Genomic DNA, 14,779 nt, shown 5'->3' with positions numbered 1-14,779 from the left:
TGTCTATAAATCCCTCTATTTCAGCCCTGCTCAGAACAGGCTGTTTCTGTGTCTGTACCTTTAAATATGTAAATGAGCTGTGTCTGACCACGCCCCCTCTCTGGAAGGGCTCGGGTGTCTCGGGCTTTCTCGCTCCATGTCCTATTGTTTACGGTGAGAAGGCAGACCCAGAGGGCAGAACAAACACCTAGCTGTGGGAGTGTCACCCACCTGGGGGAGGGGCTACTGCCCTTTGTGATGTCATGAAGGGAAAATCTCCAAACGGCCTGTTTGAGCACACATTTTCTGAAAAGTGGAGCATGCAGAAGACGGAGAGGATGGACTTTTCTCATCATTGGGGGGTTTGTAGACAGACTAGAAACACATATTAAAGTTAGAACAACATGGTGATGTGGATTTTCCATAATATGTGACCTTTCATACTAACGTATCCATATGAGTGCAGTTTGCTGTCAGAATGTAGTTTTCTGACTTGTTTATGATAGCCAACGTTGTGAAAGACTGTGTCTTATGTCCTTTTCACTGGCTCGGCAGTGCGTCGGTCCTTTACACACAAGAAACATCTGACATGTCTCAGTATTTGATTTCTTGGATATGACCTCAAAGTACAAAACTATTTGAGTCAAGAGATTTCTATGCTTTGAGTTTTCCTTTGGGATAGTTGCTAGGTTTCTCCAGTTAGTTGGATCCCTGACCCACTGACCTTACCGTGAGTACGGCTCAGGAAACCTCCAGCTATTGTGAAGGATTAGCTTGTCACCGTAAGACAACTTCCGCTGCCAAACAATTCGAAATAATTAGAGAAGGCGTCCGGATGGTACATAACTTTCTGATGTGAATTGATAGCATGCTACCACTAGCTAACTTTCTGCCACCAGTTGGGTTCCCTTTCAAACAAGAGCATGTCAGGTCGTTTACTTGTTTGTGTTTATGGATTTTGAGGTTTTTTTTATCCAGAAACACCCTCCTAAAGCAACAGACCTGTAGTTGATTAAAGCAGGTTGAAACTCTTGATAAAGCATGTTTACATTTTAATTTTGTTTTTGTCAGAGGCTGTCAGGTGTGAGATCAGTTGACACTAGCTTTTTGTGTGTGTGGGTGTTGAGTTTGCTTTGAGAGAAGGACTTATTTCCATGCTTAATAAATATATGTATACAGGTGTCCTTTCATCCAAAACAACTGAAGAACAAAATAGTTACAAATCAATGTCTTTTCAGCGCTCTTTGGCGAGGCATGGCGTTTCTCAGCCACCAACTTGAGCTACATTGTTTATGATAATTGTTTTTCTGGTAATATTGATTTTAAGAGGTACAGAATTTGTAGAAAAAATCGGTAATGCAACCTGCATGTAAAACCTGACTTATGACGACTGATAAGAAACAGGCAGAGCTTTATTCTGGACAACCAACTTGATCGAAGTGACAGAATTAGAGTTGGATACAGCCGTGTTGTTCAAGCTCTTTCAATTACAAAATCTGAACAGAAATGGAGTCGTAAATAATGCTTATACAACAGACATCAGTTGAAAGAGAAAAATGCTACTGCATACTTAAAATAATTTGGTCTTCATTTGGTGTAAATTGGTTTCTTGGATGGTTTACCAGCGATCTAAATTGTTAGTGGCGTTCCTTTTCCATAGCCAGTGAATTAATGTCAATCATATTAAGACAGACTTTTGGTTAATCTCTGAATAAGGGCTTTATATAAGCAGGAAGTGAAACAGCTAATCTTGAATAATCTAGTTTTTGGTTGTAACATTTTTGTCGGTCTTAGTACAATATATCAATTTAGGGTCACTCTTTTCAGCGGAATAACTTCATTTACATTTACACCCAGAATAAACTGGGTTTTATTTGATGATGTTACAGTGGAGGCAGTGGAATCCATTCAGCACAAAAGTCCAACTCAAATCGCCCAATGGGGACAATAGCTGGTATCGTATCGTATCGTACTGTTGGCCTATGGAACTGAATGAAGGAAAGATAAGACACATTAAGGTCACAGCCTCAAAGCTTTCTCAGTTTCAGGTGAAAGGTAAAAAGCAGAACACGTTTATGTAGCTAGCCGTCCTTATGATGAATGAGCTCTTCCATGGAAATCTGTCAAACCTCTCGATCACAGTATTAACTTCTAAATGTAGCTTTAAGAAAATTGGAGGTCAGTGGAAAAGCATACCTCAAGGCAGTGTTGTCCTTATCTGTGGCTTCATGTTATAGAATATTTCATACTACATTCATGAGCCTTGGTGTTGTCAATAGAAGCAGCAGTACAAGTTTGCTGTATGATTATATGTTCATTATGTGACAGTTGGTGGAATTAAGAGCGGGGAGTCTTGTTTTAGAGTGTTAGTTATTTTGATGTAGAATAGATTATGTCGTCCCTGATGCAACACAAAGATATAAAGCCGGCTGGATCAACAAAATGTGTTGTCGTCCACCAGCACACGGCGGTAAGCCAGGGACCGCAGAGCCACGGGCACAGAGCAGCATCAGCGCGGCACCAAACAGCAGAGATGCACATAAAGAGATTGGACATATTGACGTGGATGCACCGAGATGCACTCAGACACACAGTGTGGATATGATGCAGGCCCTTCAGTGTGGGAGAAGCCAGCGCTCTTAATCCAGCCTCGGCAGGGTATTAAATCTACTTTATGTTAGTGTGTGACGGGATAGTCGCCGGGCTTAGACGGAAGCTTAGACAGCGAAAGGAGGGAAGGGTCCCACCTCTCTGTCATCGCTGTCGGACCCGTCATGTTTTACATCCTCAAGGCGCTAAACATGATCCTCCTCTTATTGATTTGGTCCACTGTTGTTTATTACAGGAGGTTAACACTCCTCCATTTGAAGACAAAGAAGGCTTGCTCTGTCGGCCTAGCATTGTGGCTATGTATCGTCTCAAGGCTTTTCCAATGATGCCCAACATCAACAGGTCAGCTCTTCAAAAGCAGTAGTTGTAGTTACCAATAATTTTCTTCAAAAGAGCACCCAAGTCTTATGGAATATAGCCAATTTGGCTTTGTTTGTGTTGCTAACCCTTGTCTGAACCTAAGGCTTGGATAGACTGTAACAGTCATGGGTATAATGCAGCTGGACATCGTTGACCTTCATGAACTCATGTCTGCTTGGGCTGTGCCATTAAACGCACAGTATGCAAATTCCGCCGCCAGGGGGCTCTCAATCAGAACAATAACAACAGATGGCGTCGAGGCCGGCGGGAGAATCACTGTAGTGTAGCACTCTCTGCTACTCCACCCCCACCCCCGATGAAAACGAAATCTGAGTTGATCGTAGTGAAGACGAACGGGAGAACAGACCTGAGGAAGAGAATATGTCCTGTGGCCATGCATTAATGGAGCGATGTCAGAGTGAGGGGGATACCCACAGCCAGCGCTACTGAGCTGGTGGGGGCGTTCGTTGCCTTGCTCAAGGGCACCTGTATGGGCAGTCCACTGGAAGTGAACTGGAACCTCTAGCTACAAAACTTGGTCTGAACTGGGACTTGAACCCGCCACCCTCCGGCTCCTAACCAAAGTCCCTACAGACTGAGATACTGCCGCCAGAGCAGCAAATACAGCAACAGTATGGCAAGTTTCTGCCTCCTTATGTAGGCCTCCTTTGACATAACATCGTGTTTCCACGGCAACGATAAACATTCTGTGTATGTCATGGCGGCTTTCCCTGGCTTTGATAACTTTTGGAAATATTTGACAAACACATACAGTATATGTAACATAGGTTTAGTCCATGTTTCATTGATTTAGATATTTTAGTGTCAAGTACTATTAACATTCAGTGGAGTCAAAGTAAAGAGTGACAACAAGTGGAATCACTCCAAGGTAAAAAAAAAAAACATTTACTCAACATTGAAGTGAAGTACAGCAGATTAAATGTAATTCATGAACTCTATCAAACACAAAACATGAACAGTAAATGACTCACACATTCTGGGAATAACAAGTCTGACCCTTAACATTGAATGTCTGTAAGGTAAACAGAAAGGTGTTTTTGAATGTTTCCATTGTCCCTGCAGAAATACATTAGCATTAATTGTGTGCTGTCAGTCATTACATAAGACTGCGTGGTCAGTGTCATTTTTTGTAACATGCTTCAAACCTGAATTATTCTGCAAGCTTTAAGCCTAAAGGATGACTCGTCACTTTAATAACAACCCCATAGTGTGCTTTACTACCATGACTACTATCATTTTATCAGGGCTGGGCGTTCATGCAAATGGTGATTGTCACATCTTCCCAACCATGTATTCAACCATTCCCTGTCTACGGTGTTTCTGTTTTTAAATTTTCTGGACCCTGTTAAAAAATATCTTGCCTATTTAGTTGTTATTTGAACAGCTTATCATAATTAAACAGGTTGGCCCATTTTGTTTTCCCCTCTTTCTTCCAACCTGACCTCCATCTGGCTGTTATCTGACACTTCCCTGTAACAGGAAATAGATTTCCAGGGATATTCCTCGAAAGCTGAACCGACCACAGATGACACTCATGAACCCACATGGTAGCCAATGTCTTTATTTATTAACTGCAGCAATGAGACAACAACACACTTCTTGTAAAAGATTGAAGATAGTTGTCTTCTGTTCCGACATTTTTATTTAACCAAAGGAAAGGTTCATCACTGTATTATCTTCTGATGGTCTTAATAGACACAGAAAGTCTCAGAGTTTTACAAGTACATAGTGTTGTAATCAAGACCACACTAACCAGAGTGCTCCGAGACCCGAGACAAGACCAAGACTTTTATGGATCGAGACCAAGACCAAGACCAAGGCGGGGCGAAACTGAGACAAGACCAAGACATTTAGGAATCGAGACCAAGTCAAGACCAAGACCAAGGTGGGGCGAGACTGAGACAAGACCAAGACATTTAGGAATCGAGACCAAGTCAAGACCAAGACCAAGACCAAGGCAGGCTGAGACCGAGACAAGACCAAGACATTTAGGGATCGAGACCAAGACCAAGACCAAGACCAAGACCAAGGCGGGGCGAGACTAAGTCAAGACCAAGTCAAGACCAAGACCAAGACCAAGACATTTAGGAATCGAGACCAAGTCAAGACCAAGGCAGGGCGAGACCGAGTCCGTAAAACCGGGAAGGATGTGCCCTTAACCTCGGGATAAAAATCTACAAATGAATTAGTTCTTATCAAAAGTTATTTGTTTTTTATAAAGAGGTGTTTTTCTTTGAATCACAGAGATGATGTGGAAAAAGAGCCTCTCAGTGGTGGTCTTGACCGCAGGTAAAACAGAATAAAAATCACACCTGTAAAACCTCCCTGGTCAGTTTTTTTTTTCTTCTCCAGAAACCAAAACAAAGAAACCGAGAAGCGCTGGTTTCCATAGGAGACAGAGTCCACATGAGCAGGCTGTGATCGATCTCCAGCTTTAATTCCTTAATGGCTGATTTGACCCTCTGGCCTCATCTCTTCTCTTCCAGCTCAAATTGTTTTTAAATGGCTTCACTTTGTGAAGCTCCTGGCTCCTCTGATCGCATTAGTGTCGGGCAGAGGCTTTTGTCGCATGCCATATTAGTGTTAATTCATTGTGTGTGTGTGTGTGTGTGTGTGTGTGTGTGTGTGTGTGTGTGTGTGTGTGTGTGTGTGTGTGTGTGTGTGTGTGTGTGTGTGTGTGTGTGTGTGTGTGTGTGTGTGTGTGTGTGTGTGTGTGTGTGTGTGTGTGTGTGTGTGTGTGTGTGTGTGTGTGTGTATTGAATACACCTTTCTGTGATTGATGCAAACATATATCTTGGCTGTCATCAACATCTGAAATCACCCATCTGGGTTGATTAAGACAATGATGTTGATGGTATCTCCAGTCTGATAGAAACAGAAATATTCTGAAGTCTACCAAAAGGAAAAACAACACATCGAGTTTTTACATTTTCAACTTTTCCTTGATGTTTGCAAACATTGATAAATTCAGTTTCATGGAGATTTTTCTCTGATTCCTAACTCATTGAAACATTCTTAAATCGAATGCGCTAGTCTCTTTCATCTCTTTAACAAAATCAGCCTGGATCTGTTTTTACTTTGTGAAATCGTGATAACAACTTGAAAGTTCAGATCAATTCATGACGGGGAAATTGATGTGATTGAAGGCAGTTTCATGGCAATCCATGACAAAGACAGATTACTGGTGGTTAAAAAAAAAAGGGAAGGAGCAGCCAAGTATCTGTCAAACCTTCATGCTAGCCTCAGAGCCATCCTGCTAGCACACTATATACTGTAGTGGGTGATGATAAACACTGATTAACAAGGCTTTCCTTTGTAGACTCCTCTCCTCTCCTCTCCTCTCCTCTCCTCTCCTCTCCTCTCCTGGTATAATTAGGCCATATTCTCCTGCGTCCTCAGGCCTGATTATTTAGAGCAACAGATGCTTCCCCATATTCTCCCTTTTTTTATCCTCCATTCACCCATTTGTCTAATTTGATATCTTCTTGATCTCTGACTGATTAAGAAAATATATCCCATACACACTTATTGTTCTTCCATGTGTTCCTCTGCTCTGTGGTATTTTTCTTAACTCTTGTTGTACATAAAGTTCCCCTCCTTTTTCCTTTACCTTTCCATTATTTCTGTTTTCTCATCGACTCTCAATCCTCTTTCTTTCCCCCCCTCCCTCTCTCTTGTTTTTTTCTCTCCCATATCCCATTTTCCTGCCTTCATCTGCTGAGTGTCAGCCCCTCTGACCGGCTGTTATGTAACAGTCAGGTGATATGTTGGCCTGTTGGAGGTCCTTAAAGGCCCGCCGTCCTCTTTCTCACGGCGTCTCCCTCTCTGTAACTGTAAGACTTATGATAATGTGCATACGTTATAGTTCGTTGTAACATTCAAAAGCACCAAATCTTGTTTGAATTTTTAATCCTGTGAGAAGATAATCTGTCAATTTGCCTTTATACGTTTCTAAACCTCGACTCGGTAACCAGCTTAGTTGAGAAAATCATCGTGTTCAAGCCATTTTAAAAGAACGGGATTATGCAGACATAGTCATTTTAAACTGTAAGGCTTTAAACAAATTGGATTTGGCTGTTAAATATGAAACTGACTTTGCTTTTTTTCCAGTTCTGGCTCCTTGAAGTAATTTCATCCATCACATCTATCATCTATCAGAGTTTTTCATCATTATACAAATTAACCCGATGGTACAGTTTGGATATCAGACGTCTGGATCTCATATGATCAGAACAACAAGATAGACTCATGTGACTTGGCATTAGGTGCATAGTGCAAAGACATCTTGTTAGTTGTAACCTCAGTAGACATAAAGGGCCCACGTTGGTGTTTTTGCTTTCACTGACTTCATTTCTTTGAATATCTTAAAATTCTTAATTTCCCATAAATCTGTTTAAACTAAAGGTTATCCCAAGTTATCTTCTGGTCCCTATGCTTTTCTATATTACATCAGTTTAGACAAGGATTATTCAGACACTCTCCAATAGCCAGTTTGAGGCCATGTGCAAAAAAAAAAAATAAAATTCAATACAAAAAGGATACCAGAAACAGAAACCCAGGCTCTCAAATGAATACTTCACTGAGTCATTTAAATGTGGTCTATCTGTACAAATCACAAAGAATCCAGCTTGTAGAGCTGCTGAGAGTTGGTTCTTCAAACCCCAGAAAAGACAAACCAATTGGTTTCGGGCCAGCGAGATGAGTCTTATCATCATTTTTCTGGTAGAAGTTCTAAGACCATGAGGCGACCATATGTTGTAACCGCCCCTGCCAATTTATTTTTCCACCTACCTATACTTTTAGTCTTTTATCCTTCCAAGAAAACTTGGCTCTCAGAATACGTACTTCTATAAAAGGCTGTCATTTTATTGCCATCGAGGATCATGTTGGAACAGTGTGCATGCCTACATGAATTTCTAACACAAGTAATTATCGACACTTACTGTATTCCCACTGGGCCTCCCACATTATGCCTGCAAAACACACCACAATGGTACATTGTTGTCATGAGTCATGAGTCCCTCCCTGTTTGATTATGCACCATTCAGACAGATTGTGTACATCTTCATCACATTATTTCTCCCCTCAGAATAATGCGGTTAATAATGCTGTGAAGTAGAGAGAAGAGCACTTCTCATCTTTAAGTGGCGATTGTTTTTCATTTCATCAATGCTCAGTCACACTTGTGCTGCATAATAGCAAAGGCTCCAATACTTAACACATGAAAAGAAATAGGTTTGTATGCATTTATATTATTAAGAAGACGAATGAATGCTGAAACAGTTGTTACTGCTGTTGCCTTGTGATAACTTTAACATCCTCTGTTTCAACATGGTTACATACAGTAGGTCATTTTTTGGGGAAAAAAATCACTAAATGGATGAGCTGCGCAACATATTTTTTACAAGTTGTATTTTATTTTGATTAGTGGGGCAGTTGTGGCTCAGAAGGTCGATGTTTTGACCCCCAGCTCCTGCAACCTCACATCGAAGCGACCTTGGGTTAGACACCAAACCCCAATTTGCTCCTGCTGCTATGCCATGTGTGAATGATATACTGATGGGCAATTGGATCCTTTATAAAGCAGCCTCTTCCATCAGTGTGCGAATGGGTTAATGTGACCGCTTTGAGTAGTCAGAAGACCCGAAAAGTGCCACACAAGTCCATTTATCAATAGTTCTTCTGACCATAAAAATATCTCTTTTGTTCGCTCTCCAGGTGCTGATATTTGCTGAAGATGAGTAGTGGGGGGGGAAACACCCCGGAGCCCCCCAGAGGGGGAGAATCTCTGAAGAGGAAGGACTGTCAGTCAGACCTCCTGGGACCGAGGTGAGTACCATTCAATCTAACGTTGCTTTTACACTTTCGCCCAAAACTCCTGAAAAGTTACTGATAACTGAAAGCTCTACCTCCCATGGTACATTTAGAGACTGTACCACGAGCAGGCCTGATAACTGAAGGCTCTACCTCCCATGGTACATTTAGAGACTGTAGGTACCACGAGCAGGCCTGATAACTGAAGGCTCTACCTCCCATAGTACATTTAGAGACTGTAGGTACCACGAGCAGGCCTGATAACTGAAGGCTCTACCTCCCATAGTACATTTAGAGACTGTAGGTACCACGAGCAGACCTGATAACTGAAGGCTCTACCTCCCATAGTACATTTAGAGACTGTAGGTACCACGAGCAGGCCTGATAACTGAAGGCTCTACCTCCCATAGTACATTTAGAGACTGTAGGTACCACGAGCAGGCCTGATAACTGAAGGCTCTACCTCCCATAGTACATTTAGAGACTGTAGGTACCACGAGCAGGCCTGATAACTGAAGGCTCTACCTCCCATAGTACATTTAGAGACTGTAGGTACCACGAGCAGGCCTGATAACTGAAGGCTCTACCTCCCATAGTACATTTAGAGACTGTAGGTACCACGAGCAGGTCTGATAACTGAAGGCTCTACCTCCCATGGTACATTTAGAGACTGTAGGGACCACGAGCAGGCCTGATAACTGAAGGCTCTACCTCCCATGGTACATTTAGAGACTGTAGGTACCACGAGCTGGCCTGATAACTGAAGGCTCTACCTCCCATAGTACATTTAGAGACTGTAGGTACCACGAGCAGACCTGATAACTGAAGGCTCTACCTCCCATAGTACATTTAGAGACTGTGTTAAAGCATCCATTTTTGATGGTCATGGCTGAGAAAATGTTTGGCTCTGCAGAATCATGACATATGAACTGTTTTATGAGGACACAACGCTGGAGCATGATCCTCATTACGGTGCAGGGTTAGATTATTTAATAAGAATTTCCATTCTAATAATAGCCTGACAGGAAAGGGTGTCATTCAGATTTTAAAGGGTTTTTCTTATTGATTGCGGATCGTATTGATTCCTGTTTTAGATCTCGTCCCACCATTTGTGTGTGTAACGCAACAAAAGCATTTTCTTCAGATGTTGTATTTTTGTGTTTAAATGATGAGGATTATTCTGCTTCTATTAATTATTTGATAAAAAAGATTGTTTTAGTTTTTTTGTCAGGGAGTAGGAGAAAAAAGCTAAAAGAGAAGAGGAGGAGGAGGGAGTGAGGGAGGGCGAAATGAGCCGAGGCCCCTGCAGGTCGATGAAGAAAAATGCTGCGGTAGCATTTTGACAGCCGATGGTTTATACAGGAGCTTACAAGTCGTTGTTCTTTCAGTGTCCAGGAGGATATATGAAGGTTGCAGTGACGATGAACTGAGTTGCCGTGCACTGAAGTTGAAGCGAGGACACAGAGATGTTGTGATTCAGGTTGTAATGAGGCTGTGAACTTGCTGTTAGAGGGAGGATGTCTGGGTTTCACAAAAGGAAAAATAGTCACTGAAAGGAAGGAGGTCTGACTGTCCAACAAAATGAAGCTTTTTCAGCAATTTGAGCATTTCTAATGACCTGAGTCTTAATGCTCATAATTGTCCTTCTCTTTATTTATCTGCTGCACGAGTGCTGACAGAGACCCAAAAATAGAGCACACATGACGCCCATTTTAAAGTCCTTATGCCGGTTGCCTGTTAGTTTTCGTATCCGTTTTCACACCAGACTACCTTTCAGAGATAATTTTAGTTTATGAACCAAGACGGCCCCTCACATCCTCTGGCTCTCCTCTTTTAGCTGATCCACAGAGCAGAACAGAAACACATTTTGTGATGTTGCGTTGAGCTGTTACGCTCCAAGACGTTGAAACAGACTTCCAAATGATCTGAGAGGAGCTGAGAATGCAATCTAAAAACTAATTCAGGGTCTGAATTTAAAGGGGACATATTATGAAAATTCCACTTGTAGTGTTTTTGAACATATGTTTGGGTAACCTGAGAGTCTACTGACCCACAACATGTGAAATAAACCCATCCAGTCCTCTTTGTTTGTGGTCTGCATAAGTCTTACAACACAGAGAAAAATGCTCTGTTTTAAATGTGCTCTCCTTGTGATGTCACAGTGGGATTCTGGTAAAAAAAAAAATCCCCTCCCCTCCCCTGATATCTGCACCCATGGACTCCACCCCCAGCCTAGAGCAAAACTTTTGCGCAGGTCGGCCATTTTTATTCTCTCTACAGAGGAGTGATGTCTACGGGGAAAACTCGGGGGGGAGGGGGGGGGGGTCATTGCATTGCACACACACACCAAAACAGAGCGTTCTGAGAGAGCTGGTTTATACAGGGTCACAAACCTCCTCTGGTGCTTGATTCATGTTATATTTTGACCAAAGCACAGCACAGATGTTTCATTTAGACCACAGGGGGACTGTTTGAAAAGCTGGAAAAGGGGGATAATATGTCCTCTTTTGCACCCACCAAGCACCAAATGCGGCTGGATTTTCCCTGTTGGCAAGTAAATTTCACAGAGAAATCTGCTACATGGCGACTAAATGTTTATACCCAGCAGACATGTATAAGAACTGTGCAGAGTATTAAACATGTTTGATATAGCTGCAGCCACTGTCCCCTGTTCCCCAGCCTAAAATAAGGAGAGAGGAAAATAATTACATACAAGTTTAGGGATATTACATTGTGATGTTTTTTATTTAGATCAATGAAAAGTAGTAAGGACAAGACATGGGAGGTCAATGTTCAGACTTCATGACTGCAGCCGTCATCTCAGTAATAAGTAAAGATGTGATCCTGAAGCCTCCTCTGGTTCATTTTTGGATATTTTCATTTTGTTTGTTGTTGTGGTCTTTGACACTTTCCTTTACCCTCCTCGCTCTCCAGCCCGAAGAGGAGCACCGAGAGGAGGAACCGGGAGCAGGAGAACAAGTACATCGAGGAGCTGGCCGAGTTGATCTTCGCCAACATCAACGACATGGACGACCTCAACGTCAAGCCGGACAAATGTGCCATCCTCAAAGAGACGGTGAAGCAGATCAGGCAGATCAAGGAGCAGGGTGAGGATCCGTTTTCTGTCTCATGCTATAGCTTTTTCTCATACCGAGCAGTTCTGAGGACTGTTGGAGGGCTTCTCCCACAACTCCTCCCCTTCAGGGGCTTCTGAGGTGTGTGTGAAGTTTCTTGTTCTAAATCCACTCTGATCCTGTATTTGATCATGTCTATAAACCCCTCTATGTCCGCCCTGCTCAGAACAGGCTGTTTCTGTGTCTGTACCTTTAAATATGTAAATGAGCTGTGTCTGACCACGCCCCCTCTCTGGAAGGGCTTGGGAGTACTCTGTGCTTTCTCGCTCCATGTCCTGTTGTTTACGGTGAGTAGGCAGACTCAGAGGGCAGAACAAACACCTAGCTGTGGGAGTGTCACCCACCTGGGGGAGGGGCTACTGCCCTTTGTGATGTCATGAAGGGAAAATCTCCAAACAACCTGTTTGAGCACACATTTTCTGAAAAGTGGAGCAGGTACAATACAGAGAGGATGGACTTTTCTCATCATTGGGGGGTTTGTAGACAGACCAGGTACACATGTTGGTGTTAGAGAAACATGGTGAAGTGTTTTTTACATAATATGTGACCTTTAACTTACGAGGGAGTATACGCACTACTAACATCAAAGCTGTTGCACCAGCTGAGATCGTTCCAACATAGGCAGATTTGGAAAACTTAGACTTAATTTTTGATAATTTTTCAGGAACATTTTTACAATCTATTCTGAAGCTTTTCAAAGAGTGTGAGGAGCGGATAATTGCCGTGCTCGATGTCCCTCAAGGTTACGCTTATGGGAGATTAGAGAGTCACTTTGATTGCCTTTTAAGAACTGCTATCACGCCTAGTTCTTGGGTAAGTTTTATGACTGCATCAAAGAAGAAGAGACGGAAGAATCCTTTTATATTTATCTGAATCTCTTTTCTGATCTCTAACCAGTAAACATCCACATGACTTCTTTAGTGAGTACTTATACCTGGAATATACATAAAACATAAGGAGTAATCCTGCAGGGACTGACAGAAGAATCTATTTAAACACAGGGATTTCAGACATCAGGGCAGAAGCAAGTTCAATCAAACATGTTTTTCTCAAACTGATATTTGGTGATGAAAAAAGCGACAGAGCAGATTGTTGAATAAGGTGAAGACAAGTTGACTAATTTTACGTCTTTATCGAGCTTAAGCCTGCAATCACATCAACTGAGCAGCAATTTTCAGACTCCTCTCAGCTTATTCCTCCATATTTTAGTGTTTAGATGACAACACACCAAACCTTTCTGTCTTTCCTCCTCCCCTCGTTTTGTCTCCTCTCTCCTCATCCTCCCTCTGCCCTCCTCTTTCTCTCTTTTCTTCTGGTTCTCTCTTTTTTTATTTTTTTGTTCCTGAGGTCAGCCGGTCGGTGTCCGCATGTTTCAGCGCTGTTTGTGTCTGAAAACAACAGCTGAATAAGCACACGCATACACACACACACACATGCACACAGATAATACACCAAGTCACACAGCTGTCGTCCAGCAGCCTCAGTGTTTAACTCACAGCAGAAAACGTACTGACACAAAGTTTACACCAAATGCAAAGAGAGCGAGTGGATCAAATCAAACCAGGGTGTGTGTGTGTGTGTGTGTGTGTGTGTGTGTGTGTGTGTGCGTGTGCGCGTGCGCATGCGTGCGCATGCGTGTGTGTGTGTCAAATAACTTAAAGTGGCACTGTGTATGTTTTGCCCTCACAAGTCCTATTTAATAGTGGGGTCATACAATGTGCTTCAGTGAGTTCAGACTGTGTGTTTCTATATCTACCTGCAGTATCTGATAATTATGGGTTGTGTGTGTGTGTGTGCGTGTGTGTGTGTGTGTGTGTGTGTGTGTGTGTGTGTGTGTGTGTGTGTGTGTGTGTGCGTGTGTGCGTGTGTGTGTGTGCGTGTGTGCGTGTGTGTGTGGTCTTAGCCACAAAGCCTCCTTAAGAACTCAGAAAAATGTAAGCTGCATTGCCTAAATCATATTACAGAGTGTTACAAATTTCAATTATACGCTAAAGTCCTTTGAGACGATAAAACTGTAACACTGAGGTTGCGTGAAAGCTCCGTGAAGTCTCTCTTCAGCTGGTTTCTGGGGTTTAAATCACTGAAATTATTAACAAATATACATGCGTAAGCTGTTAAATATTCACCTAATTTGTTCGAAGTAAGCCGACGATATACAAAAGACCAAAACAGTTTTTGTTAGAAGGACAACATACAGCCTGAGGATGTTAAATGTAGAAATGACTTTATCACCTTCTTACTTATTTGGTCCTTAAGAGATTAATTAATTATGCTTTGGAAATTCAGTAAACTTAAATAAATGTCTGAAGTTAATTCAGAATTTTTTTTAACCCTTTCTCACCTCTTTCCGTAACCTTTTAAAAACCTTAAATCTCTACTTTAAAGGAGCGATATGTAACTGATACCTAGTGGTTAAAATGGGTACTGCAGTCTAAATTCAAAAACATCAGAGAGAGCTGTCTCCCCCTGCCCCCTCCTCCTTAGAGTCGTTGTGCACGCAGGTCACCATGTGGTGGACTCTGAAGCTTCAGTGTTTATCCAGCTCTGCATGGGTCTGTAAACCTTTCTGTGTTCTAACCTCTCTCCATTTTTCAAAAAGCATCTCCAATATTGATCCTAGTTTGAGCACGTTTCTGCTCGTGGAGCTTATTAGAAACATGCAGAGGCTTTTTAGGTCGGGTACAATCACTTCTATCTGAACCACTTCTCTTGCCCGCTTCCATCGCTGCAACACCTGTTGACCTGATAACTGCTCTCATATCTGACAAACCGAGGGGCGTCCAAAACGGCCGTGTGGGGGGTCGCCTTAAAACCGCCTACCTTCTCTGGTCCAAACAAATCCAGAGCATTCAGGAGCAGAA

At 42.3% G+C, this 14,779-nt stretch overlaps 1 protein-coding gene across 7 annotated transcripts in view; it reads left to right on the top strand.

The window, feature by feature from the left end:
- Positions 1-14,779, top strand: part of LOC132978367 (nuclear receptor coactivator 2-like) — a 68,597-nt gene that overhangs the window by 20,460 nt on the left and 33,358 nt on the right. For all 7 annotated transcript variants that reach the window (XR_009673903.1, XM_061043509.1, XM_061043510.1 and 4 more), the window contains 2 exons: positions 8,689-8,799; positions 11,719-11,891. Coding sequence is in view for 6 of the 7 variants with exons in the window: in XM_061043509.1 (XP_060899492.1) it covers positions 8,708-8,799; positions 11,719-11,891 (265 nt within the window). In the remaining variant the exon portion in view is untranslated. The remainder of the gene's footprint in view (positions 1-8,688; positions 8,800-11,718; positions 11,892-14,779) is intronic.

Source organism: Labrus mixtus, chromosome 8 (genome assembly GCF_963584025.1).
Source record: "Labrus mixtus chromosome 8, fLabMix1.1, whole genome shotgun sequence".
NCBI classification, from domain to species: domain Eukaryota; kingdom Metazoa; phylum Chordata; class Actinopteri; order Labriformes; family Labridae; genus Labrus; species Labrus mixtus.
This window is presented reverse-complemented; position numbering and strand designations above follow the sequence as displayed.